The sequence below is a fragment of the Hippoglossus stenolepis genome, chromosome 6, assembly GCF_022539355.2.
Source record: "Hippoglossus stenolepis isolate QCI-W04-F060 chromosome 6, HSTE1.2, whole genome shotgun sequence".
In the NCBI taxonomy this organism is placed as follows: Eukaryota; Metazoa; Chordata; class Actinopteri; order Pleuronectiformes; family Pleuronectidae; genus Hippoglossus; species Hippoglossus stenolepis.
The window spans coordinates 13,334,835-13,361,071 of record NC_061488.1 but is presented as its reverse complement, the minus strand read 5'-3'; the positions used below and the strand labels follow the sequence as shown (position 1 = coordinate 13,361,071).

Below are 26,237 nucleotides of genomic sequence, written 5' to 3'. Positions count from 1 at the left end.
AAGTTAAGATATGTGTTTCCTTCTCTTCTTCAAAGTAAATTCTTAATACTTTATTTTGACTCTCATTATTCCCGACAAAAAGCCCGTGGTTATTTTAACTCAAAATAGAGAAGCTTTAATTCGTATGTTTTCAAAATCCTTGTAATGTTTTGAAATGTCTGAGAGTCCCTAAAGATTTGATCAGAAATAGAATTAGACATATTTCTTAAATTAAAGAAACCAATATATTGTAATTGCTGTTATTGATGGTAGTGGGAGTCATTTTACAAAAAGCCTCCTCTTCTGTATTCTAGAGCTGAAGTTTTGTTTTAATTATTTCTTAGATGCCATTAAAATGGCGTGAAACATCTTTGCTGAGATTCACTCAGTTGTCTAAGCACGCATACCGGCGGGACCTCGCTGTGGCCGATATACTGCAGCCTGCCACCAGAGGACAAAGAAGATTTTTTATCTTCATGTTTTGGGAGTTGTCATGTGTTCAATCATTGGTCAGCAGGGGCGGTATTGTCTTCCCCTTGTTAGTGTGTGTGTGCATGTGTATGTGTGTGTTTGTGATCATGGCAATTTCCATTATAGCAAATGTAGCACCTTTGGATATTACCCAATAAGTCGATTTGGCAATATTGACAACATCTCAGACTCCATCGACCATATTTTGCCACTTCGGGGAATGACTGTGTCACTGTAGCACTCTGGTTTTGATTACATTGCACTGGCTGTTTATTAAGGGGACATGACAGCGTTGGGTTACTAATTTATTGATCTGTTGCTGTGAGGCTGGCTGCATTTTTAATGAATCTTTGGGGCATGGTTGGCTACTTCAGCACTGTTGCTTTGCTTGAAGTTACATCACACTGCTCTGCTGAGCTTTTGACAGGCCTTTCCAATACTGTTGGAATTTATTCTTGATCTGTGCTCGGTGTTTTTTCTTGTCAGTTTCCTCCTCTACTCTCTACACTCCATGTATTTTGTACGACTTTCATCCTAGCCCAGATTTTTTTTCTGTTGCCACCACTTTATCTGCTTTAGTTTAACTTAGCAATACTGTTTATTTAGACAGTTAATAGAACAGCAGTAATTGGCCACCAGTCATACAGGTTGTATTCGACAGGCATGGCTGAATGCTTTGTGTGGAGGCTGCAAGTCACTGTCTCTCCCAAGCTGAGAAAGTTCTCTTAGAAGACATTTGCATTCAGGCACTGAGGCGTCATCACAGTCAAGCAGTTGACGTGTTTCTCTTTCTGAGGGAGCAAAGAGAAACATGTTTCTGTCTTTCTCAGAGAAACATGTTCTCCTCTGAGAGAAACAATTTTTCTCTGGATCGGAAAGCTTGGGTTATATTATGATGCTGAGCCTCATGCCCGAGCATATCCAGTCTGCTGACGCATCTCAGAAGCACACCCAAGATTTTACTGATCAAATGATGTTCCATGAAATTTTTGGGGTTGATGAACAAAATAAATTATACTAAAAGAATGGAAAGCAATGTTTGGTATCTTGCAGCTGAGACACACACATAATCAGGAAAACCGGCATAAACTGTGTGTGTGTGTATGTGTACTTGTACTTGTACAGCGGTCTTTGTGAGGACCTTTTTGAGCCTCAAACCTACGGAGTGAGGACATTTTTGGACAGTCCGCACTTTCTGACCCACTTTCAATTGGCTGTTTGAGGGTCAAGACTTGCTTCTAGGGTTAAAGTTAGAATTAGTTTTAGTGTTAGGTTAAGGATTGGGGTTCGTGTTAGCTTTAGTTTAGATGTGATGGTTAATGCATCAGCCAATCGGCTTGCGAGGGACACCTAGCCACTCAACAAAATCACGACTGTTTGCTGTCCTGGCTCCCAAATGATTGGAACTGGCTCCTCAGCAGAAATGTGTAGACAGCAGAAAGTCTACACATCTCCCGCCGCAGGCTAAAGACACGTCTCCTCCGACCTCACCTTGGCTAAGAAGATGGTCTCGGTCAAGTCTCACTTTGTAGTTTGGCTTTTTTGAAGCTAATGTACTTACATGATTCTTGTTGTTTTGGGTTTGTACCTTCATGGTTGAATACACTTATTGGAAGTCGCTTTGGATAAAAGCATCAGCTAAATGAAATGTGATGTAATGTCATTAATGTTAAGGTAAGGAGCCAGGAAATGCATTACGCCAATGAGCGCCCTCACTGTGTATGTGTGTGTGTGTTTCGAGGCATTAGAGTAAGTGTGCTGTTTGACATTGACGGAGTGGCGCGCATCATTTTATCACATGAGAAACACAATGTGGTTTGATACTGTTTTGAACCCATTCATTTGGAGTGTTTACATTTAAGTGTATTGATTTTTTTCTCCTTCCACTTGGCTCTTCCCCTTGGCTAAACTTACACTTCATTTGAATTAACCATAACTGAAAGAGATGGGGCATGAAACACGAGCATCCGAACACACTTGAAAAGACACCGTGTCCTCAAGCACTTGCAGGTGATGTACGTAGCCGGGCTGTCAGTGTTCGCTGTCTTGGTGATGTTGTGATTGTCGGCGCTTGCAGTCGCTTTATCTGCTGTGTCAGCCATGATATATTCATTAGGGTTGGATTTCAGAGAGTGGGAGGGGATCAGTTTTTGAGTGGGTTGTAATCCCCATACACTGGCCTAATTTAATCTCACCTACTGTGCCATCCTATTACACACTACACCCACCACACACGTGCAGGCGCTGGCTGGAGGAGAGCAGACAAGGGGCGTGCGAGGTTAAAACAGGGTAATGTCAGACAAGAGGCATGGAGACAAAGAGGATTGTAAAAAAAAAAAAGAAGAAGCTACACAGGAGGAAAATTGAAAATGAGCAGCAGGAGAGAGATTCAGGAACAGAGAAAGAAAGGGAAAATGTCAAGGAGTAAAGAAATGTCAGACAGCAGTGGAGACGAATGAGATTTTTTAAGGGGTTTTCTCTTTGAGTTGTTCGTTTTGTTTTGGCTTGCTTCTTTCCCTGCTGAAGGTGCATCCTCAACTCACATAATACATAAGAGGACATTTGTTTGCATGTGTCTAATGAGTAATATAACCTTACATATATAGAAGAATAAATATGTTTCTCTCCGTCAGTTTCTGCAGAGTGACAGTAGAGATTGATTGGGAACAACTTTTCTCCCAGCCCATGCAGGAGTGCAGAATCTCTCAGCTTGTGATAAATTACATTTTAAATGAAACTAGCCTAAATAATTTATGAATATATGAAAAGTAATAATAATTTGGAGTTTTCACCCAACACTAATAAACTGTGAAATAAACCAACATTATTATTGCCCATAGATTTCTCTTTCAAAGTCCCACACACATGTTATCCTCAAGATAACATGTTCAGAATGTTTGTTAGGAGGAATAATTTCCCCTCATGGCCTTAAAAGGGATTAAATGTGAATGTAAACCTTCCTTCTTCATTTTGTAACTGAGATCTAGGAATATGCTAACGTGGCCCCGCCCTTGCCCCCTCCCCCCCCCGTCTTCCCACCCTCACAGCTCACCATTGGTTGAGGGGCCTCTTGCAGCTACTGGGCCCCACCCACACGTTGACAGATATTGGTTTCTTAGGTTCGTGACATCACAAACCGTGGCTGTCTCAGGGCCTGGTCATACATAGGCAAACGTATCCGTGCAGACTCTTCACCTCCCAATCAATTCCAATCAGGGCAAGCCTGGTGGCGGATAAATCATTTTCTCCCTGTGGTGAGGCAAATAGCAGCGTGGATTCATGTGGAGTTCAACTTTGATAAACTTTGATAAGCTTTGACCCATAGTGCCCTGTAATCTTTTTTTTTCTAGCTTGGCATTAATTTACTGTGGTGCTAAGGTGGAAATACACGGAAATACTAATATATGTTATTTCACATTTCAATATCGTATAAAACGATATAAGTTTTAAAACCTTTATTCTCACAATTGGGGGACTTCAACATTACCACAATCATTAATTTGCATTGAAATGAGTGTATTTTACCTACTTTGTCACATTTCCCACTTTCCCATCCTTTCTGGTTTGAACAAAATAAACATATCTCAGTTTGGCAGCCACGTGAGCCTTTTTCTTAGAATATTTTTGCGATGTCTCATGTCTCATTATATCTGTTTTGCCAAGTTGCAAATAATTTGCATGTCACAGAGACTTCACACAGCGACACATGGGCTTATATAACCTATTCTGTTGTTCTTTTTTACCACTTATGACCTACATCTCCCTCATCATCCATCCTTATCTGCACGTAGCCTGAGTAAATTAGGCCACGCTCCACGCTCCACACACCACGCACCTGAAGAGGATGTAGTCTGTGGATCTGTTCTTGTTAGCCTCTCGGGAGGGTGGACTTGTGTGTGTTTTTAAATCAGGTTGGTGTTGGGTGAGTTATTTTTCGAGTTTGCCCTCTGAATTGATCAGGGGTAATTGGGCATGGCGCTACAGAGAACCTCGCACAGGGCCCAATCTGCAATAATGAGACTCTATATTTAGCTTATAAAACTGTCTGTTTACATCAGCCATCGCGTTCTGTTGCACAGCGGGAAGAATTAAGCGAATGTGTTTTTGTGGCCAAACACGCGGGGCAGACTTTCGGGTTGAGATTTTTGTGTAGATCATTTGTTGAGATCTGTGCTGAAGAGAGAGGACTGGCAGTGAAGAGAAGATGCCGGGTGAGGCTCCTTGTTAAAATGAGGAACAGATAAAAGATGCAAAACCTCAAGAGAAAACACAGGTGGATTTTTTGGGGGGATAGCACAGAGATATAGTGAGAAGCTGGAAAGAATAGACGTAGGATCCGGATATTTTTACCGAGGTAATTATGCTCATAAGCAAAGACTTAATCCTCCAGGCCTGAAATAACTGGGTGTGGCAGGGGAGGAAGGAGAGATAGAATGCTTGGAGAGAGAGCAGGTTCTTTTCTTTTTTTTCACTACATTTTAATAAAGATGATTGTAACATTAAAGTGTGATCGTGCTCAGGGCGACGGGCAGTAAGCGTGAGAGTGTGGAGATTAAGATGGAAAGACACTGTGGAAAGACAAAGGGATACAGGGGGCAGAGAGAGATAGGAGGGTAAAGGACAGAGATCCTGTAGTGATTAAAATGTCAAGTGTGTGCAGAGCCAGATGCACACCTGCCACACACACACACACACACACACACACACACACACACACACACACACACACACACACACACACACACACACACACACACACACACACACACAGTTCACCTGCATCCTCTCAGGCTGTGTACACAGTAACTCACTAATTATACAGGAGGAACACAACCCCAAACACAAACAGTAGATGTGCCTTCAGTACGCAGTCCGTGATGGGATGGCTTCATTCTCAGCGGGTCCCGTAAATCATCCACCTTTATACACCCTCGTAACTCTTGTTTTTCCTCTCCTCCCTCTGTCTTTCCATTCCTCCTTCCGTCCCTCCTCCATCCAGTGGTCCAGACAGGCTGTGTTTTATTTATGACCGTGCAGTGAGCGCTCACTTGACCAGCCTGTGGTTCAGAAGGGGACAAATAACGGTGAATGTTAGTGACAGAGATTTTTACTGGCTCTGCAGCTGTCATACACACTGTTTTCCCGTCTGCCTCCACCAAGTGCCAGAAAAGCTGAGTTCTCCTTTCAGTTTGAATGAAGGACAAAAAGGTGTCTGAGGTGTTTGGAAAATGTTGTCATGCAAAAACTGTGTTTGTTTGGCTAGTACTACCTGGTGGGAGTTGGCGACACGCTGTACGGGTGTCCTATATATAAGAACCAGCACGATCAGCAGGATTTTAAGCCGTGCTTTCATGGGATGCAGATGGTTTAGATAGCAGGGGATTTGGTGAACTAGAAAACAGCCACGAGAAGGTGTGCACAGGTATGTGTTGCTGATTTATTTAAATATGGGATAAGCAGCTGGCCACAGGCGTCTTTGTTCAGTGTGTTTGTACCGGATACATTGTCAGACCTGGTTGGCCTGACTCTCTATGAGAAGCTCATCAGCTGGTTGTTTAGCCGCAGGGAAAGGTCACCGCAGCTTCCTCTGCATCTCGTGGCCTTTCTCTTCCTCTATCTGTCTTTCCCTCCCCATCTCTCTCTCTCTCACTGGAATATCTGTCTTTACTCATAACTGAAGCAAAACGAGAGGGAAAGTGAGATGAGAGAGTGCGGCGGAGCTGTGGCCACAGCTGGGGCTCCAGAGTATGGGGCAATACCCCGGGAAGAGGAAGAGGATGTGGGGGAGTAAAGATGATGGTGGAAGAGAGGAGGGGGGAAGTGGAGCTTTGCAAAACAATAAAAAAAAAAGAGATGGAACAGCATCCAGATTTTTTTGCTTATTCACCCTGTCTTCCTCCTGGAATAAAATAAAGACAGATATACCGGATATACACAGCCTTTGACTGTCTGACAGGAGATGACGCACACACACACAAACACACTCACACACACACACACAAACACACTAGACATATGCAAACACAGACGGGATGGAACAAGTTGTCTGTTTACTCTCTTTCATATTGCGCCTTGTGAAAATTGCTGTGCGTTCCAGAAAATGTCATGCCCTTGATCTCATTGCACCACTACACAGTGGTGTGCGGACGGGCTGGAGCTGGGTAGAGACGTGGGGAGGGGGATTTGCAGAGACGGCGAGGGTCTGCAGCAGAGACGTGGCTGCGCGCCTCAGATAACACTGCAGCCTTTGATGGAGTCTGGCCCTTCCTCTCTTGGAGAGCGCAAGCCGCTCCGCCTCAAATAGATCTCCACCGTGGAGTCCATCGGTAATGATTGGATTTAGTTACAAAGCAGAAATGGTTTGCTGATGATAATGATAACAGATGCGATGGGAGTTAGTCGGCCACTTAGGGTTGGGGGGTTGTATCGATGCTGTGCCAGCCTGCAAATTTCCCCCTAGACTGGACAGTCCCTCTCAGGCTTGATAAAAGTTGATGGCAGAGGTTGATAGAATGCTACCTGTAATTGCATTGTGTATGATCTTGGCTGCATGGTTGTTATAAAGATGTGGTGCAGGGCAGATGGAAGACAAGCTGCATTCTATAGGGAGGGAGGGGGGAGGTAACGGAGTTCAGGGAGAGAGAAGGAGAGAGTTTCTGAGTTTCAGATATGAGGAGTGAGAGACAATCAGCAGGGAGCAGAGGAGAGAGAAAAGAAGTGAAAGCGAGAGAGAGAGAGAGGAGTGCAAATAAAAGACTTTTGGCGGAGACGGCAGTGGAGGAGACGGAGCTCTTTTATGTATGGGTAGCATGTAGACATAACAGGGAAACTGGAGAGAGGCAGAGATGGGGAAGGAGAGCAAGAGTTGGAGACACGGGAGTTGAGATGAAGGTTGAGAGTATAAAGTACAGATAGATGACGGAAAGGGGGGTGATATGGGGGGATGGGGTGAGGGAGACGAACATGTGGGAGGGGGATGGGAGAGAAATATCTGCTGTGTGCGGGTGAGCCGGTGTCAGGAGGTTGTCATGGTGATAGCGGGTTGAGAAAAGGAAAGTGAGCCAGGGGTATTGACATCTAACCCTAGAGTCACGCACGCACACACACACACACACACACAGACACACCCATCACAACACACAAATACATACACACACAAGCAGTCTATACTGCACACAAACTACACACAGTCACATACTACAACAAAATGAGTCAGGCCTAACATCAGTGACCTGTCACATCCTAAGTGAACACATTCTCACACTTTCTCACGACACACACCCACACCCACACCCCACACCACACACACACACACACACGCACACGCACACACACACACACACACACACACACACACACACACACACACACACACACACACACACACACACACACACACACACAGCCACACATATACAGGTCTGCGCAGCTATCCTTTTGGGACTCTGCATTGACTTCTACCCATTGATGACCAAAACCTCATCTCTAACCTTAACCATAACTAATTCATGCCTTACCCTCACCTTAACCTAACCACAATTCACATTTAACACCTAGCCTTAACCAGGACCTCAGAAATGAAGGTTTGCCTCATTAAGACTAGGCTCTGGTCCCCATGAGGTCCACTGGTCCTGATAAAGTCAGTGCTAATGCGGGAAAACGTCCTTGAGTGGTCACAAAAATGAGTACACACACACACAGATGGCGTGCACAATTAAGCTGCACCCATGTATAGTCCATTGGCCATATTTTCATGCAAACTCTGTTTCCCATGTCCCTCTGCTGTCTTTTATCCTCACTCGGCCCCATTTGAATGGCAGGCAAATGTCCTTAAACTGACTTGTCTCGCCAAACAATTACCCAAACCAACCTTCAGTCTGCTGCTACTGTGTGTGTGTGTGTGTGTGTGTGTGTGTGTGTGTGTGTGTGTGTGTGTGTGTGTGTGTGTGTGTGTGTGCGTGCGTGCGTCTGCGTGCGTGCGTGCATGCATGTATGTGTGCATGTGTGTTCTTTCATTCTCATATGTGAGCTTTGCTGTCTTCCTGTGTGTGGTGATGATACAGAGAGATGGGACACAAGCTAATGAAGAGAGAAGCAGCATCTCCAGTGGGGCGTAGTCTTCTGAGTCACTGAACACACTAATAATAATCTGTATTTGTACATTGATTTTTTCATTTTTTTTTTAATATAGAACCATTCACCACTGTGACCAAGGTGCAGGGTTCTTGTGTATCCCCTTCACTGCACAGAGTCCGTGCAGAGTTGGCCTTTGGTTCGGAGCATAGCAATTTTCTAAAATGACAATACCGATTTTCACCTTGACTTTAGAACTATGTGAACATTACTGATGTTGTACAGTAAATCAACAAATTGACTTGTAGTCAAGCGTGAAGCAAAGAATAAAATAAAGCAAAGTGCAAACACAGCATGAAGAAAAAAAAGATTTCCATACTGGACAAAAGACAAATCAATAGCACAGCTCACTCCGACTGTTAGCAGTTACAGTACATGTACTTTAATTGTGTCACAACAGAAGATGAAGTGAGAGAAAAATTCTTCTGCACTTTATGTGGCTGTGTGAGTTTTTTTTAAATTTCAGTCTCAATATGAGACTGAACTCTCTCCAAAGAGCTTCAATGTCTGTTATTTTCTTCTCACTCCTTCTCTTGTTCCTTCTCATCCATACACACTCTACTCCATAGACATTTACTAGCCTTACATCTCCTGCCTCGTCCCCACAAGACCTTGTATTTGATTAGATGAGGAGCACTTAAGGGGAAGTGCTGCTTTTGCATGTTTTAACAAAGTTAATGGGATTGCTAAGACGCTGTTGTTGTCTGTCCTGGTTAATAATTGTGAAGATGCACAGCACCGGGTCCTGTGATCTGTTTCGCAGTCAGTTAAGTGGTTGGTTATGCTTAGGTTGTTTTGGTTGCAAATTGCAATTGTTAATGTATCTCTCTTTTGCATTGTTATTAGTAATGAAACCGTGAGTGAGTGTGTTTGTGTGTGTTTGAACTGTATGTACATGGTCGTAACCATATTTGACCTTTGTAGCCTACATATACTTTCTGTAATTTCAAGTGTGACTTTTTGTGACTCTCCACAAGCCCAGTATCAGGCTAGAAAAAAAAATCCAGCCACTTCCCGACAGTCATTCAACCACCGGGGCCCTTCCATGCAAATGCGTTAGCAAAGCACTATGAGTGACCTTGTCCTGCCAGTAGCTCATTTCCCTGAAGTGGTGGAAAACACAGGATTACGTCCAACCTAGGGAGACCTTGACACATTTCTGTGCAGGCAAAGTCCAAATCTTAGCAATAAGCTTACTGCAGGGAAGCACAGGGGGCAGAAATTACTTTTTTTGGAAATAGCCCCATTATTAAAAGTACTTGCAGTTAAAAACCTGGAAAACAGAGACATCATAATTTCCATCCATTATCTACACAGCTTATCCATGGAGGGTCGCAGGGGGAAGTGCCGCATTGGGTGAGAGGCGGGGTACACTCTGGACAGGTGGCCTGCATTCAATTTTATATTTTCACTATTTCTGCTTTTCAAGATGTCAAACCTATTGTGATGGAAGTCGTAGGTCACATATATACACCTCCCCCTCGCCCTCCTACTCAGGGCGTGGCGTGATGATTTTCCCTGCGGAGGCGACCGCACGTCCTTGCGTGTGACACAAGTCACGGTTGCTATGTCCTCCATCGCTGTATGGGCCACTTATCACCCAACCCGAGGGACCACTCCCTCATCGTCGTCCTCCTCCTCTCTGTCTGTTTGCCGATTGACTGAATGCGTAATCTCTCCTCAGACATCACTACCTGCAACAGCCAATGCAAGCTCCCCTTCCCCCAACCAGTGCTCTTCATCACTTGATGCTTCACAGGCATGCACACAAGTGCACACATATGCTCCCATTCACAACAGAGGCTCGTCAGATAACCTTAGGGGTCATAGCTGTCTGTTCCGCTGCTTTACACTGTATTTATGCATGGTTTACCTGAATTACAATGTGACCTGTCTGGAAAAATAACTGTAAAGTGATTACGATTCATGCTCTTACACATGTGCCACTGTATGGATATGCCAGCATCTGCTTCACTGGCTGATTTGCCGCTGGTGCTGTTACATACTGTCTGTGTTGTTGGAGCTGGTTTGTCGTCTCCAACTGCGTTAAGCCTCTGCATCTGGTTTCAGGGCTAACTCTGACAGATACTGATGTCAGCTTTTTTTGCTGTCCTGTCTGGCTCCAGTTTGATCCCTGAAGGCATTACTAGCACAAACACATACACATAAAATCTCCTCTTCACCCATCTCATCCTCGTCTAATTTTCTCTCTCTGAGAGATGAATAGATGCATTCTGTGGGAGCATTGTTGAGCTTCATTTTTTTTCCAAGCAGCATCAGTCATCACAAAGGTAGAGAAGAAAAGAAAAAGTGGCACTGAAGGTCAAAATGTACATCAAAATAAGAAAAAAACACAAGCCAGGCTGTTAGCATCCAGGAGAAAAGGGGAGAGGCTGACGGAGAGAGATAAAGAGAGAGGGAGCAGGGACTGTAGGACTGAGTCGGAAGCTTAAATGGAAGCAGGGAGGGTAAGGGGAGAAGGTCACTCCTAATAGCTCTTCCACATAATTTCATAATGTCATGATTGCCCCTCGTTACACAAGCTAACACCATTAACCATCTACTGTACAGAAACTACAGCATTCAGCCACCAAAAAAACTAACTACATAGGCTGCGTGTGTTCATCATCGCATGTTCCTTCTGCACGCAGAGTGCATAACAATGTGCTCGTAAGGACGTGTTTGTGTGCGACGCATCTTCTGCTCGACACCTAGGGTGTGTCTGTAATTAGCGCGCTTTGTGCTGCGGGCACAGAATGTGACTGATGCTGCTGCTAATGAAGCAAATGATACCCACGAGCATGAGTGCAGCAGTGAGGGGAGGGTTTATGTTCATGTTTATGTGTGCATGTGTTTAGTGTGTACATAGAGCCCACATTTGTTTCTCATTTAGCAGACTAAAAAGATCTGATTTGTTTCCTTGTTGGGTGTAATTATGTTTCCATCTTGGCAGTCTGTCCCCCTTAATTATTGCATTGAGAGTATTCTTGAAAGGAAATGGGAAAAAAATCTATATTACAGCCCTGCCCATAATTTGGACCCATTAAACCGTCCAATAATAAAATCTACTGTCATGACTTTATCTTTTCCAGCACACAAGCTTACCACTCCTTTCCATTTGTATCTCTTTGCTTATCGATGCCATACATCTCCTGTTAAGAACTGACTGACAGCCGAGCCATAAGCCAATTGCCTTATCAGCTGTGTATCAAAGTGAGCAGCGGCTAACATGCTAGAAGCATGGACGGCTAAAGAGGCCGCGCTCCATCTGCAAGATCTGGCTCCATTAGCTGACAAGAGAGATTAGCTGACCTGCTGACACACAGCCTGATCTCTACTGATACACATATGGACTCACGGACACAAACACACTCACACACAGGGAATCTGATACACTATTACATTGGTGTAACACAACTGGTTTTGATCGTTACAGAGCTCTTACTGGTCAGTGAGCCCTCTCTCTCATCTCCTCAATCATTTACACTTACTTTTTCAAACCATCTTTTTTTCCTCTCTTTGTTCTTTCCTTATCATCTCTTTCTCTCTTTGTTTTCATTTTCTATTAAATTTTCAGACTTTTTTGTTGTCAACCCTCCCCTTTGATCTCCCGCCGGTCTTGCCCTTCTTTCTCTTTGTCGGTCTTTCCTTCCTCCGTCCCGACTTCCCTCGACTCACCTCTCCTCTTCTTTTTTCAGCCCTCACGGATGTCTTAATGAATCCACTCCCTTTGCCTTGAATTATTCACCACCTCTTTTATTCTACAACTCCCATTGTGTCTTAAGGGGGAAAACATCAATAAATAAATCACGCCATAGGTGGCTTCTTTTGCAATCTTGGCAGTGGGAGGGTTGACAGTGTGTTTATTGGTCTACAAAGGAGAGGGGGGGGGGGTGTTGGAGGAGGACTCTGGAAATCTTGTACTTGGTTTTTGTATTTTAACTTTCAGTTGGATAAATCTGGATTTAACCTCATAAATCTTTGACTATAACTTAAACACTTTCTGCCAAGTCTGGGTGTTTCTTGAATCTTGTGTGCCCACATGTCGATACAAAGATATCCAGTATATATGCACTTATATATTAGTGTGTGTGACTATGGGTGTGTTTTTGCTATGTCTTGTCAATGTGCACCGGCAAATGTGTGAGTGTGTGTGTCTGAATGCGTGCGTGCGCGTGCATATGTAAGTGATACTGCAAACCTGTTAGTGTCCATGTGTGTGAATAACTGAATTTGTATCTACAAGGGGGGATGCTGCGTGGAGACCCTGTTGTCATGGCAACCAGGATGTCGAGAGAGAGAGAGAGAGAGAGAGAGAGAGAGAGAGAGAGAGAGAGAGAGAGTAGGCGGTTGCCCTCATGGCTCTTCTGACAACCTTTATTTCCTCCAGTTTTGTGTCACTTCAATAACAACCTCTAACCCTTGTAAAAATATGAGGGGGTTGGGTGAGGCGGAGTCCTCCAAAGAGGTGAGGGCGTTGGAGACTGAGGGAAATATGGCGTGCATTCTTTCTCCGCATCTAACACCAGTGGGAGTAGCCAAAGTATCTAACGGCCGAGCTTATGCTAATAGTGGTATTGATGAATGTGCTGTCCGGGTACCCTGATTCCAGATACGCTGTGGCTCTGCAGCTTTTTTTCCACTGGTAAATTTCCACTTGGCATTGACCATGGATCATCAGTCTTGAAACACATGTTCCTTTTGGCCTTTTAAAGAAAGAGTACCGGCATTAGAGAGATATTGGTTTTTCGCTGCGCTGTAAAGCCCCTTTTCCATTAAAGTTCTGATTATTGAATTAATTGGCCGCAATGCCTATTGACCAAGCTAGAGTGCTACCACAGCAGTTTATTAAATTGGGGAAAAGACGTTGAATATGGAAAAGAGGAGAAGGCCAGGAGAGGGAAAGAGACAATGAAACGTATTGTGAAAAGTGATCGCTGCAGAAAGCTTTTAGTGTCAGCTACCGAGGGGGCTTGAGAGAGGAGATGGAGAAGACTGATAAAAAGGTGACTAGAAAATGGGCGCTCATTGTTCTTGGACGGTTCCTATTATAAGACTGAGCTTTTAAACACTCGTAAGAAATGCAATCTTCACTGCAGTGGATGATGAAAGGCACACCGTGTTACGAAATGAATCGTGGAGCAGAGAGGAAACAGGTAGCTTGTGCTATTTCACATGATTTGTGGTATTTTTCTGCCGTAGTGACAAAGTGGGTCTGAGTCTTGTCTCACTGCAACAGGCTCATGCATTAAGTATGACCCTGCCAGAGAGAGGACGAGGGGAGGGCATGAGGGAGAGAATCAGACTGCCACACCAAAGACATCAGGTATATAGATGGACAGCGTCGGTCTGAGACCAAGCCAAATGTATGGTGAGGGGGGGGCAAATGAATTATGAATCTGGGTGAATTTAGGGCAAATTGTGCCGACAGGAAGGGTATTTCTATGAATAATTCACTCAGTAGGGGGCCTGATCATCTACCCCCCACCAGCACCACCTTGTTCTTCAGGACCCCCACCAGCACCACCTTGTTCTTCAGGACCCCCCCCCCCTCATTTTTACAATCCAGTGACCCTTATAATCGCTCACTGCCCTCCTCCTCTATTACTAAAGCTCCATCAGTCCATTTGTCTGAGTGAGTGCTCTCTTTGTTTATGTCCAAATCACTATCTTATCCCTGTCCCTTCGTCTGTCTCTTCGGAGCCCGATGTTTCTCCAGACAGACGAACCCTGGGGGGAAGAAGAGGAGGTAAAGGGGGGCATGTATTCGTTTATTTTTCTCCCCCCTCCTTCCATCCCGCATCCTCGCCCCCTACACATCTTCACAGCTGGAGGTAGTTAATATTTAAAGGCAAGGCATGACAAGGGCGTAAGACCTGCACACATGTTTGAACATGCTCACACAAACACACACACGCACACACAAACACAAACACACACACACTCACACACTCACACAGTAGAATCCAATAGTGCACCACGTCTGATCAAAGTCGAGACTGTGCTGAGAGAAAACAAGCTACATTCATCAATATAGAGCAGCTCCTCGCACAGCTGCACGACGATATGAAGCAAACAGTAGACGTGTGTTGTGTGTAGTTGGTTAGTTCGATGTGTGAAGCTCAGAACATGATTTGACTCTTGGGGTTTGATCTTGATCTCACACACACACACACACACACACACACACACACACACACACACACACACACACACACACACACACACACACACACACACACACACACACACACACACACACACACACACACACACACAGTTGCGAGAGCCTATTCAGCATTCAGAGTCCTTGGCAACGCCCAACATGTCTACTTAATGCTAATTATACATTTTGCAGAGGACGGAAGGGTGCAATTTCCTATCTAATGGATGGCATGGGGGGTAAACATCATAATGGTAGTGCAGCTATTTGACTCTTCTAATGATAGAAACACTAACAGCATTAAACCGTGTCTGGTTTATTTGTGTTTTTGTGAGCAAAACGCCCCAAAGCATGAATCCATGAATGATTTAAAGATTATGATTTGGCCCCTTTGATACATGGGCTTTCTTGTGTAAAGATGAAAAAGAAAAAGGACCACGCCCTCAAATCTCAACACAGCCCCTCACGCTCTGCAATCTCCCAGTGATTGAATGACTTTTGATGGTGCCCGTTGACACCCCAGCGGTGATAACAGTTTTTAAAAGCACTCAAGGAACACTGTGGCGGGTCATCCCGGCCCAGCTGCAAACAGCCACCCCTGACGTGACCCCTGACCCTGTCCAATGAGGCAGGTAACCGGGCTGGGATTGGATCGCTGACAGCTGCACAGCGGACGCCCCCAAGAAGTGAAATCAGGCATCTGCTTCAATGTCAGTGCCTCTCACCCCTGTGATAATGGAGCGGCCACAAGGCTCCATGCCACGCACACTGTGAGGAAGTGTGTTAGTGTGTCTCAGGCCACATCAGTCTGTGCGATCAGCATGTCTGGGTGGCTGGGTTGGCCCAGTTACATGGCAGCCGTCCATGCCACTCTCTCCCTGTCTGTTTGTCTCAGCCTCTCCCTCACTCACTTACTCACTCACTCCCTCACACCCCTGCTCACCCATTATAGTGTTCCCCTTTACTGCTCCGACTCAACATGACTGGAATATTCTTTGGCACAGTCCTCCTCCAGACTGGAGCCCACTGGACCATGGCCCTTTATCTGTCTGATTTCTTCTGTCAGACGTCTCGGGCTGTGTGTCTGTCCGCCTTCCTCACTGTCTGTCCCTCCGTGCATCACAAGCTTCTCTCTCTCTCTCTCTGAATGTGCACGCGCCGACTTCTGCACATGCAGCAAAGTCCCTTGGTAAATTGCAACTGGCAGCATGACAAGCCGCGGCTCGCCACGTCGTTAATCAGCATCCTGCTTCGCTCCAATCAGCTCTCCTTCACCATCTCTTTGGAAGGGGCACTGAAAGACAAGCACCCACCTTAGATCGCATTAACACTAGCTCTAATAACCTGACTGGCCCTGCTCTGTTTGTCTGCCTCTAATGGCATTGTGGAGAGTCTGGTTTTGAGATGGGATCACTGTAATTGGCCCTGTCTCGGGAGAACAATATAAAGCAGCTCTGGTCTATTACGGGGACTGGAAAAGAAGATGCAGAAGTCGAGGAGCAAGACGAAAGTGAACAAATAATTCACATTGATTGGAAGAGCTTTGCACGTGTGTGAATGTATGCGTGCAAGGGGATGGATAGGATTAGCGTCACAGCTGTCACCCTTTGTCATCCCCTCTCCTCCTCCCCTCTTTCCACATCTCTCCACTCCTCCCATCACCTCCCACCCTCCCAGCTTCACTCTGCCTCGCTCACCTCCACCTCTCCTCTTTTCTCCTCTTCAAACCCACTTTCCATTTTTCATTTTCCCCAGACGTCCTACACCCACTTCACCCCTCCCTACCACCCCTCTCAGTGTACTTGTTGTTCAATTCTTCCGACAAGGCAAGCAAGTGAGTGTAATGGCTCATTTAATCCTAATGCTGTTAGTTTAAACTGCCTTAGTAAGAGCTTAGCTCTTGTTTAGTCTTTAATTGTATCTAATTTGGGCCTTTTGATTAAGACAAATCCCACACTCCTGCTTTTCTTTCGAAGATATTGTTCAATCCATTCTTCATTGATTGACATATGAAACATCCACAGTAATTAACTGGCCAGCCATTACCCACTAGATAGAAGAAAATGAACCATAATCACCACTCTCAGTCCTCTTCTCACCCTCCACTCTTCTCCTCTTTACCTCGTCTCCTTGCCTTTCCACTCTTCAAGGTCACCCATCGCTCGGTTCAGTGTGCAGAGCCAAAATCTTTCACTCACATACCGCAGAGCTGCCAAATAAGGATGCTCTCTCTCTCTCTATTATCGCCATTTTCTTTTGTCTCACATGTACGACTTAATCATGGTGTGCTGTAACAGTTCTTTGTGTGTGATACTGAGTAGTGTAAACAGTCAGTGGGTTGCGCCACGTGGTGCCGCGGGGGAGGACAGCCTGCATGTTGTGGCGGGGACCGTCTCCAAGAGTACAGATGGAGAATGGATAGACTCTAAGCAGGGGTGGTTCGCCTCACTCACTATGACTGATAGCATCTTTATCGCACACTCATCAAAGCACTGTCACCAAAGTACACGACGTACTGTTCAGTTGGAGGAAATGCAGCCTTGACCAGTCAACCTAATTATCAACTATTTATATGTCTGTCCTGTGTGTTATCTGATTTGACACGTCATCGGTCTGCATTTGTCTGTCCCCGGCCCATCTGGGTCTGTTCAGCTTCTCGCTGTGGCCTGTCCATATGGGCCACCGCTCATTTAATTAACCAAAAGGAGAATTCTTTTTTTCTTTGCAGTAACAGGTTTAGCTATAGGCGTTGCGGGTGTTTTTTTTGTTAGGATGTGTATTGTTGATTCCTGATTGGTGTGTTAACTCCATGTTTCGATCTGTCTATAGGGCTGACCACATGGTGCAGGGTAATTTTTCTCCCATTCTGACACATGGCCCCTCTCTGCCCCTCCTTTTCTCTGTTCCTCATGTCCTCCCCTCGCCTCCCCCCTCTTCTCTTTTTATCTTTCAGAGAGGAGACCAGCAGGAGGGCGTGGATCTATAGTTAAAGAAGGAGACAGGAGGAAAAAAAGAAGACAAGAGTGACCAAAGACGGACGAGGCAATCCTGCAGCCTCCTGGAAGAGAAACATAGCCTCACACTTGCTCAGCACCAGTGTGCGTCTGTGCGAGGTTGCCCTTTTACTGTACGCGTGTGCGAGCAGGTGGTACTTTGATGGGACAGTGAGCAATGCCTCACACGCAGCGACAGCCGGTTGGCAGTAGGGGGCAGTGCTCCTCCCGCCTCCTCCCCCTCCTCCTTCTCCTCCTATCCCTCGCTGCCCACAGCCAAGCAGCCATACACATACCCTCCAACTGTGAGTACCCATCCATATTGTACAACAATGGTGGCTGAACGCTTCCATGAAGGTTCAAAGATGTATTTGTTGTGTTAATTACATTGTTGATTCATCAAAGCAGGCTAATAATGATCCTAATCAGGATTAATCAGTGCAAATGAGCAGAATGAGCATGTTTCTCTTTCACTAACCTCCGTTTTCAGGGTTGAAATGTGCTTCCATGCTCAGAACACTACCCTGTTTGAGGCTTCTTTGTTTAGCACTCGTGTGCCTGTGGTGTGTCTAATTACTCTGTAATTGATCCCCTCATACTGCATTGATTACTCCCACTATTGATCTGGTTTCCTTGGTGCACACCAGAATTTGATTGTTGAGTAATTTAATCAACAATTGAGTTATACAACAAAAAAAATCCAGCAAGCTTTTCCCCCCCCGCCTGCTCTCATTTCTTTCTCTGCCTCAATGCAATATGTGGGCATTAGGAATACAGCTGAGCTTGTGGCCCTGCAGGGAAATTGATCTTCATCTCCTCTGCTGCTGCCGGCCTGCCCACAGAGCTCGAATAGAGGGAGAGAGAGAATATCGTCTCCACTGTTGCTTTTGTTGTTCTCTCTTTATCTAAGACCGCATTACAATGAATCACAGGCCTTCACCACCCACACAGGATTTTAAAAGGATGTGTATACAAACAAGAAATCTCCCATGTATGGACACTCGCGAGCTCACACACCGGCAGAGACACGTGATTACTTATTTTACTGTTTATCCCGTAAATGTTGATGAAATGCAGTAAATCTTCCAATGTAATTCCCTGGGAGGCGAGGTGACAGACGAGGTGAGAGGGCCATGGAGGATGAGGGCAGGGTGATGAGGAGGTGGAAGGAGGAGCAGGTCAAAGAGGAAAAGGTCAAGGTGTCCCCTGCCTTTCAATTAGCAAGCTCCTGCCATGTCAATGAGAGTCGGTGAGGTCTGGATCCGGATCAATAATGGAGATGGGTTGGAATCTGTGTCAAAGACGACTGGGTTAAAAAGCTACACTCAATTACAGGAAACATTATTCTGCTTATCGTCCGTATCTGTCATCTATCTGTCTATCCATCCATCCATCAATGCATCTATCTGTCTATTCATCCATCCATCCATCCATCCATCTATCTATCTATCTATCTATCTATCTATCTATCTATCTATCTATCTATCTATCTATCTATCTATCTATCTATCTATCTATCTATCTATCTATCTATCTATCTATCTATCTATCTATCTATCTATCTATCTATCTATCTATCTATCTATCAAACCATCCATCTGTTTACCCATCCGTCTATCTGTCTGTCTGTCTGCTTACCCATCAATCCATCCATCTGTTTACCCATCCGTCTATCTATCTGTCTGTCTGTCTGTCTGTCTGTCTGTCTGTCTGTCTGTTTACCCATTCATCCATCCATCCATCCATCCATCCATCCATCCATCCATCCATCCATCCATCCATCCATCCATCCATCCACCCCTCATGTAGCTATAGATTTTAATATCTCTTTCTCCCTGTTGTTTACTGTAACTAAACTCTTTTCCCCTCATTGCCTTTTCTCTGGCCACCACTGTGGACTAACAGACCACATAAGTGATCGTAAGTGCTTTTCACTTTATTGATGTCTATCAGTGTTAATGCAGGAGCTGGCAAAGCTTATTGTGAACAACTTTCATTATGCCAGAGAGGTTATTTCCCATCCAGCACACAGTAAAACTCCTTCTGCGCTGCATTTTCTGTGTGTGTTTGTCCCTGTTTACGCACCTTGTGTTTTATGGTGCATGTGTGATTGCATGTGAGAATGTGTGTTTTTTTATTGTGAATGTGTGCCTGTGTCTATCTCTTTCTGTATGTGTTTGGCCTCATTGGTTCCCAATAGGTGAGATCCCTGCAGGGGTGCAGGGAAGAGGAAGTGTGAGGAGCTGCTGTCTGTCTGTAGAGAGGCAGCAGGGCTGTGAGATGAAAGCCACGGGAAAATAAAGAGGAGTTAAAGCGCTAAGCACCGACTTCTCTCCTCCTCTGCCAATAATGCAGCAGTGCCCGCAGCACAAACTTCAATTTGATCAGCTGAGGAAATGGGCTTATTTCCACCATCAGTGGGAATTCCTTCATTAAATTCCCTCACTCTCTCTCTATCTGTCTTTTCCTGAATCCTGTTTGTTTTTTCCCCTGCACCTCCTTCTCCCTTCGCTCCGTTTTGCAGTATATGCTCTCTCTCTCTCTCTCTCTCTCTCTCTCTCTCTCTCTCTCTCTCTCTCTCTCTCTCTCTCTCTCTCTCTCTCTCTCTCTCTCTCTCTCACACTGCCATCCCTCTCCCCTGTCCGCTTGCCTCACCATCTCCTTTGCTTTTTTCTTCATCTCCACCACTGCCCCCCTCCTTTACCCATTTACCTACATAATGTAAATTCATCTCTATCTTGGGCTCTGTCTCTTTCCCTTAAAGTCAAATTAATAACTGTACCAACTAGTATCTTAGCTGTGACCTCCATTCCTCTGCCTATGTGTGTAGTTTGCGAGGCTATGTGGAGAAAAAGACTTCAATTTCTGTCTATAAGCGTTGAAAAACAGGACATAAAAACTTGACACGGGCCATAAAGCATGTGTACGAATCAAACATCCTGATTCAATACAGTATTCACACACACAACCCAGCGTGCTGGTTTTTATGACTGTTATTGGGGCATTGCTTTATGGTTATTACAGGCAGTGATGACAGAGAAAGAGAAACATCCTCTGGTGGTCTTTACTTCCACCCCCCCACCCCCCCACCCTTCAAATCCCTACTTCATTTTCACACAGGCTATTTCCCTCCTTTCGCCTATCTCTCGGCCTCACGAGGAGCCCTGTGCCATATATCTCTTTTTACATGCGCTCTCCCTCTTACATGATGCTGTATCAATTTCCTCTCATCTCATCCCATTTTCTCTGCCTGCTCCCTTACTCTCACTCTTTCCCTCAGCCTACATTTCATCCTCTCCTCTGGGGAGTCTTTTTTTTTAAGTGATATTGACTGAATATATTCACCAGCAGCTGCTAAACTATGAAAATGAGTTATTCTGTGCTGTATGTTAAGCCTTCACCAGCAGTCGTGTAGGGATGTGTGTGATACAATGGGGTGATGCATGTGTGGAGCTTTTGCACTACCGTGCAGCATGAAAGCAGATCATGTGGACCCAGATTGTGTGTGTCGAGTGAGCGTGTGCATGTCAATGTGAACCATATATAGGTGTGTTAGTGTGTATCATGCATGATGATATTGTGAAAACACGACTTGTTTCGGTCCTTGCAGTGAAGAGGCCTCCAGCGATCACCACGCAGCCGGAGTCTGTCACCGTCTTCAGCGTTGAGGACCTCGTCATGAGCTGCGAAGCCTCCGGAAACCCTACGCCCATGTTAGTCAGCACCAACACATCCACACATTTTGCCTAAGTTTGAAGATGCTGTATTAGTCATAGAAGAGCCGGAGCTCTCAGTTATCTTGTTATCCAACTGAGAACAGTGACCTTCCCTCTCCTTGTTCGGTTGACATCTACATATTAGTATTACACAAGAGCACAGCTTCTCCCAGTCTGAGTTTTAATTTCAACATGGAATAAATGTCATCAAGCCCTCGAGCAATCTTTTCTCAATATCTTAGCTGCTCTGAAGTGGAAAACTGCTCTGTTTGCAGAGGAAAAGATGAATGTCTCAATTACACATCACAAGCTTATGAGTCCCACAGGGACATCTTGTGCAAATTTTGCAGCCATTCTTTTGTTTCCCTTAATTCACCGTGACGTGTAAGGACATCTTGTGTGTGTGTTAAAAGCCGCTTTTAACGTCATGGGAATTATAATTTTGTTTACTTTCCTGATTGACTGAACACTCTGTCATCAGCGTTACTGTTTTTTTCTTCTTTTCAAGTTTCCAATGGACAAAGGATGGACAGGAGTTTGTCCCTGGCGGCGACCCAGAGCTGAAGGTTTCCGAGAACACTGGCTCATTCGCATTCTACACACTCAGTAACACAATGGACTCCGTGAAGCAGTACCAAGGCAAATACATCTGCTACGCGTCCAACGAGCTGGGGACTGCCGTGTCTAATGAGGCCGTACTCATCACTGACGGTAACAGCATGCTGATCGCTGATTAATCCTAAAGAAAGCCCTGACCAGTAACTGACAAAGAGTCATGACATTTTGACGTTTGATAATTTAAATATGTAAATTCAGTCATGCTCGGTGAATATTTGCCGGTATGTAATCGTTCAGGCTCAGTTCGCCTTACCTGAGCAATCACACCCTTTTTATACAATATCAAACGTCCTCTGATATGTTGTAACACAAACGGCATCACCTCAGAGGAGTTACATGTCTTTTATAGATGCTGGTCACAGTGTTAGTGCTACTGTAAAGGATCCAGATTAAAGGTGAGCTGTGTGTTGTCAGCTTTATAACACAACGATTTGCGGAGCTAGTGTATAAACCTTTACCTCGCCCTGCTTTATAGAGAGCTCATTTGTTAGCAGATGGAGGCTCACGCTGAGACCTCATCGTTCTGCCACCCTGAACCTAATTACATGCAATAACATGATAATCAGCGTACACCCAGGTACACTCACACACACACAGTCCCCTGAGCAAAAGTGAAGAGCACCTATCCATCCACCTGTGTGACTGGATCTCTCCTGGGCAACCTCCATCCTTTACAGTTTCCCTGACAACGGTTTCCCCAGAAACGCTCGTCGGTTGATGTCATGTGAAGCACTGCACAGTGGCTCCTGTGGGGTTATCAAAAATGGGCAGAGGTGGGGAGGGGGGGTGGGAGGAGACACATGACTCACAAATCACGTCACTGTGCCTCTGCAGGACAAAAGACGACCTGGCGCCTCCCCTGAAGACGCTTTTTCTTAAAATCCTTAAGGTTCCTTACATGGAAATCAATAAATAAATTTCCTCAACCGTGTTATTGTGCTTTTAGATGTGAATTTGCCTCATGACGTCTCTGCATAACACATTAAATGTGTGTACAGGAGTCACATGACCTCTGGGTGTGTCATTTTTTTTCCATGCCTGTCTCCCTTTAGTGCCTCCGACCCTGCAGAAAGAGAAAAAGGTTACCGAGAAGTCTGAGCAGGGAAGCAGTATTGTTCTGAAGTGTAACCCCCCACAGAGCTCTATGGAGCCGATCATTCACTGGATGGACTGGAGTGAGTACCTTTCCATCTCTGCTTTCATTACATCCTTCCTGTCTCCTGAGTCTCAGACTATATGTCCATTCTTTTGATGTCCACATTTATCACATTATACAGAGCTAGTTGATTATTTATTTCTGAAACATTATGTTAAATTTTCTCTTTCTCGAAATATCTTTTGATACATTTTGATATCATGACTTGTATCTGAATGTTGCCCTCCATCCTTTTTTCTCACTATTTTTACTCCTCAGAGTCTCTCCTTTGCTTCTTTCTTTTTTGGGGGGGATTTTTTTCAACCTGTCACCTTTCTCCCTCCCTCTGTCTTCAGGCCTCCATCATATCCAGCTTAGTCAGCGAGTGGTGGTGGGGAAAGACGGCAGCCTGTACTTTGCCCATTTGACGGCAGAGGACAGCAGGAGCGACTACACCTGCAACGTCCAGTACCTGGCGACTCGCACCCTTCTGCCAAAGGAGGCCATCACACTGATTGTCACCGCCTGTGAGTTTTTAAAATAACCTTTAGATTAAGAATTAAGAAGATCTATAGGAAAGGTAATAGGAACAAAATTGTCGGCCAAACTGGAAGTTAGATTTCAGACTCATGGGAGAACATTGAATCATATGTAAAATATAATAGAAGAGATTACCATTTTTTGTTTATTCTTATGAAAGATTCTTTTAAACCCCCCTTTCACAAACACACACACACACACACACACACACACACACACACACACACACACACACACACACATACACACACACACACAAACTTCTGTTATGCAGATATTTTGGTTAGCCTCTGAGATTTTTGCTGCCTCCCCTGTATAATTAAAGGTGAATTAAAGGTGCAGTTTCATCTGCGGTGCCCGTAGCAATGACAAATTACATTTTAAATATTCAGCAGCAGCAAAATTTCCATAAACTTTTAACAGAACACACTGTCAACAGTTTTTAGAGGACATTTCTTTCCTCTTCAAGTAGTTTATTAAAGAAGACGGAGAGTCTTCAAGAAGCTCTGTGAGGCTGTACTCATGAAATATCATATACCAACATGCTCACAGTGACAGCATGGATGATGCTTTCCATGGTTACCGTCCAGCAGATTAAAGTGGCAGCTGGTAGAGAGGGTTGTCCACTAACAGGTCAATGGTTCGATCCCAGCTCCTCCAGTCCACATCCTGAGGTGTTCTTGGGCAAGGCACTAAACCACAAATTGCACCTGCTGTTCTCACAGTGAATGAATGGTGCGTGAATGGATTTTCCTTGTCAATATGACTGGAGACTGGCTCTATAAAAGTCCATTTACCATTATTTACCATTAAAACTTTGACCTGATGATGGTGCAGGATGACTAAAGGGGGAGATGAGAGTTCACGGCAATCAAAAACAGAGCTAAAACGTCTCTCTCCAAACTGCAAATATCCTCCTCATTCATGGTGGCGACACAGGAACAGTCAGAGGATCACCACCGTCAGTATTAACTGCTCAGGAATCAGGCATATCTGCACTGAATTCCATGGCAAGTATTTACATTTTTCAGTCCGAACCAAAGTTGTTGATCCACCAACCACCTGAGAGAAAAACATTGCCATCCCTAGAGCCGCACTGCCAGTGTGTACAGCAGCTGTATTCAAATACTGTGTATAGGTTGGTATATCAAATCAGAACACACAGTATAATGGTCTGCATCGATGTGGGTTAAGAATTGTTGAACCAAAGTCACCTCCATGTGGTGGCATGTTGTGCCGACCAAAGCAGTGACTGTATCCAGTAGATGGTCTCAGAGCCAACAGGGGGCCCATCGCCACCTCAGCTCAGTGGTAATGAGATGCAGCTCACACTGAGATGTGGCTGCCAGCATCTGTGGCCCAACCCGGGGTCAGAAAGATGAGCACATGTTAACATGAGACCTCTGTGTGTGTGTGTAGTGAATGTGTCTGATGATGCGTTGTAAGGTGAATTCGGTCGAAAAGTTCTCAGCATGACTCCGCGCCCTGCATCTGTGTGTGTGTGTGTGTGTGTGTGTGTGTGTGTGTGTGTGTGTGTGTGTGTGTGTGTGTGTGTGTGTGTGTGTGTGTGTGTGTGTATATGTGTGAAGCCCCTAAAGTGGTTGCCACATCAGCAGGACGGCAATCTGTAAATTACCTATACATATGTATGACTCCGTCTTTGTGTTTCCACCTCTCTTTCTCCAGCCAACTCGGTAGTGCGGAACAAGAGGCCTCAGATGATGAGACCTACTGGAAGCCACAGCACTTACCACGCCCTCAGGGGCCAGACCGTGGAGCTCGAGTGCATCGTCCAAGGCCTGTGAGTGTCTCTGTGCGTGTGCATGTGTGTGAGCTCTGCTTCCATCAATCAAAAAACTTGAGTTGCTTCTTCTTATCAATCTTACCTGCCTCTTATCCTGCTCACTCCCCTCCGCCCTCCCCACCCTCTCTTCATTCTCGTTATCTATCTTGTGCTGTCTCGTGCCAACTCTGCTTGGTGCTGCCTTCTCCTTTAATTTATTTCTCCTCTTCTCCCTACATGACTCTTTCTTCATTTTACTCCCTTTTACCCTCTTTTGTATATTTCCCTCCTCATTCTTCCCATTCTTGCTAAACCTCTTCTTGCTCCACTGAAAATTAGAAACATCCTGCCCTGGGTAACTGATCATACTAGATCAAACTACAATGCAGTTAATTGGAACCAAAATCTAGAAGACACGCCTGCAGAAAGAACTAAAAAGACACAGGATCAGCAATTCTGTTCTCTAAGTCCCATCAAACACTAACCTAAAAATGAGAGCACAGAGAATTTTTCATTTGGTCCCAATTATCTTCTAATCCTGGAAATCGTCCCACCACCAACAATAATCTTGCTTCATTGTCACGATTTCAAACCATTGACAATTTATTGGAAAACTTTATGAATGGTTGCCACCTGTTGTGTTTTATTTTCTCGGGTAACAATTTTATTCCCCTCTTTTTTTATGATCTGCTTGTCTTTCTTGTTG

General features: G+C 44.9%; 1 protein-coding gene across 4 annotated transcripts in view; it reads left to right on the top strand.

Moving 5' to 3' along the window:
• The window catches only part of l1cama (L1 cell adhesion molecule, paralog a), a 43,742-nt gene that overhangs the window by 4,838 nt on the left and 12,667 nt on the right, over positions 1-26,237 (top strand). For 3 of the 4 annotated variants that reach the window (XM_035159694.2, XM_035159696.2, XM_035159693.2), the window contains exons 2-8: positions 17,700-18,044; positions 19,645-19,659; positions 21,350-21,452; positions 21,964-22,166; positions 23,126-23,248; positions 23,565-23,735; positions 25,435-25,549. In XM_035159694.2, the coding sequence (XP_035015585.2) occupies positions 17,918-18,044; positions 19,645-19,659; positions 21,350-21,452; positions 21,964-22,166; positions 23,126-23,248; positions 23,565-23,735; positions 25,435-25,549 (857 nt within the window). In that variant the 5' untranslated portion in view covers positions 17,700-17,917. The remainder of the gene's footprint in view (positions 1-17,699; positions 18,045-19,644; positions 19,660-21,349; positions 21,453-21,963; positions 22,167-23,125; positions 23,249-23,564; positions 23,736-25,434; positions 25,550-26,237) is intronic. The other variant, XM_035159697.2, reaches the window with a different exon arrangement.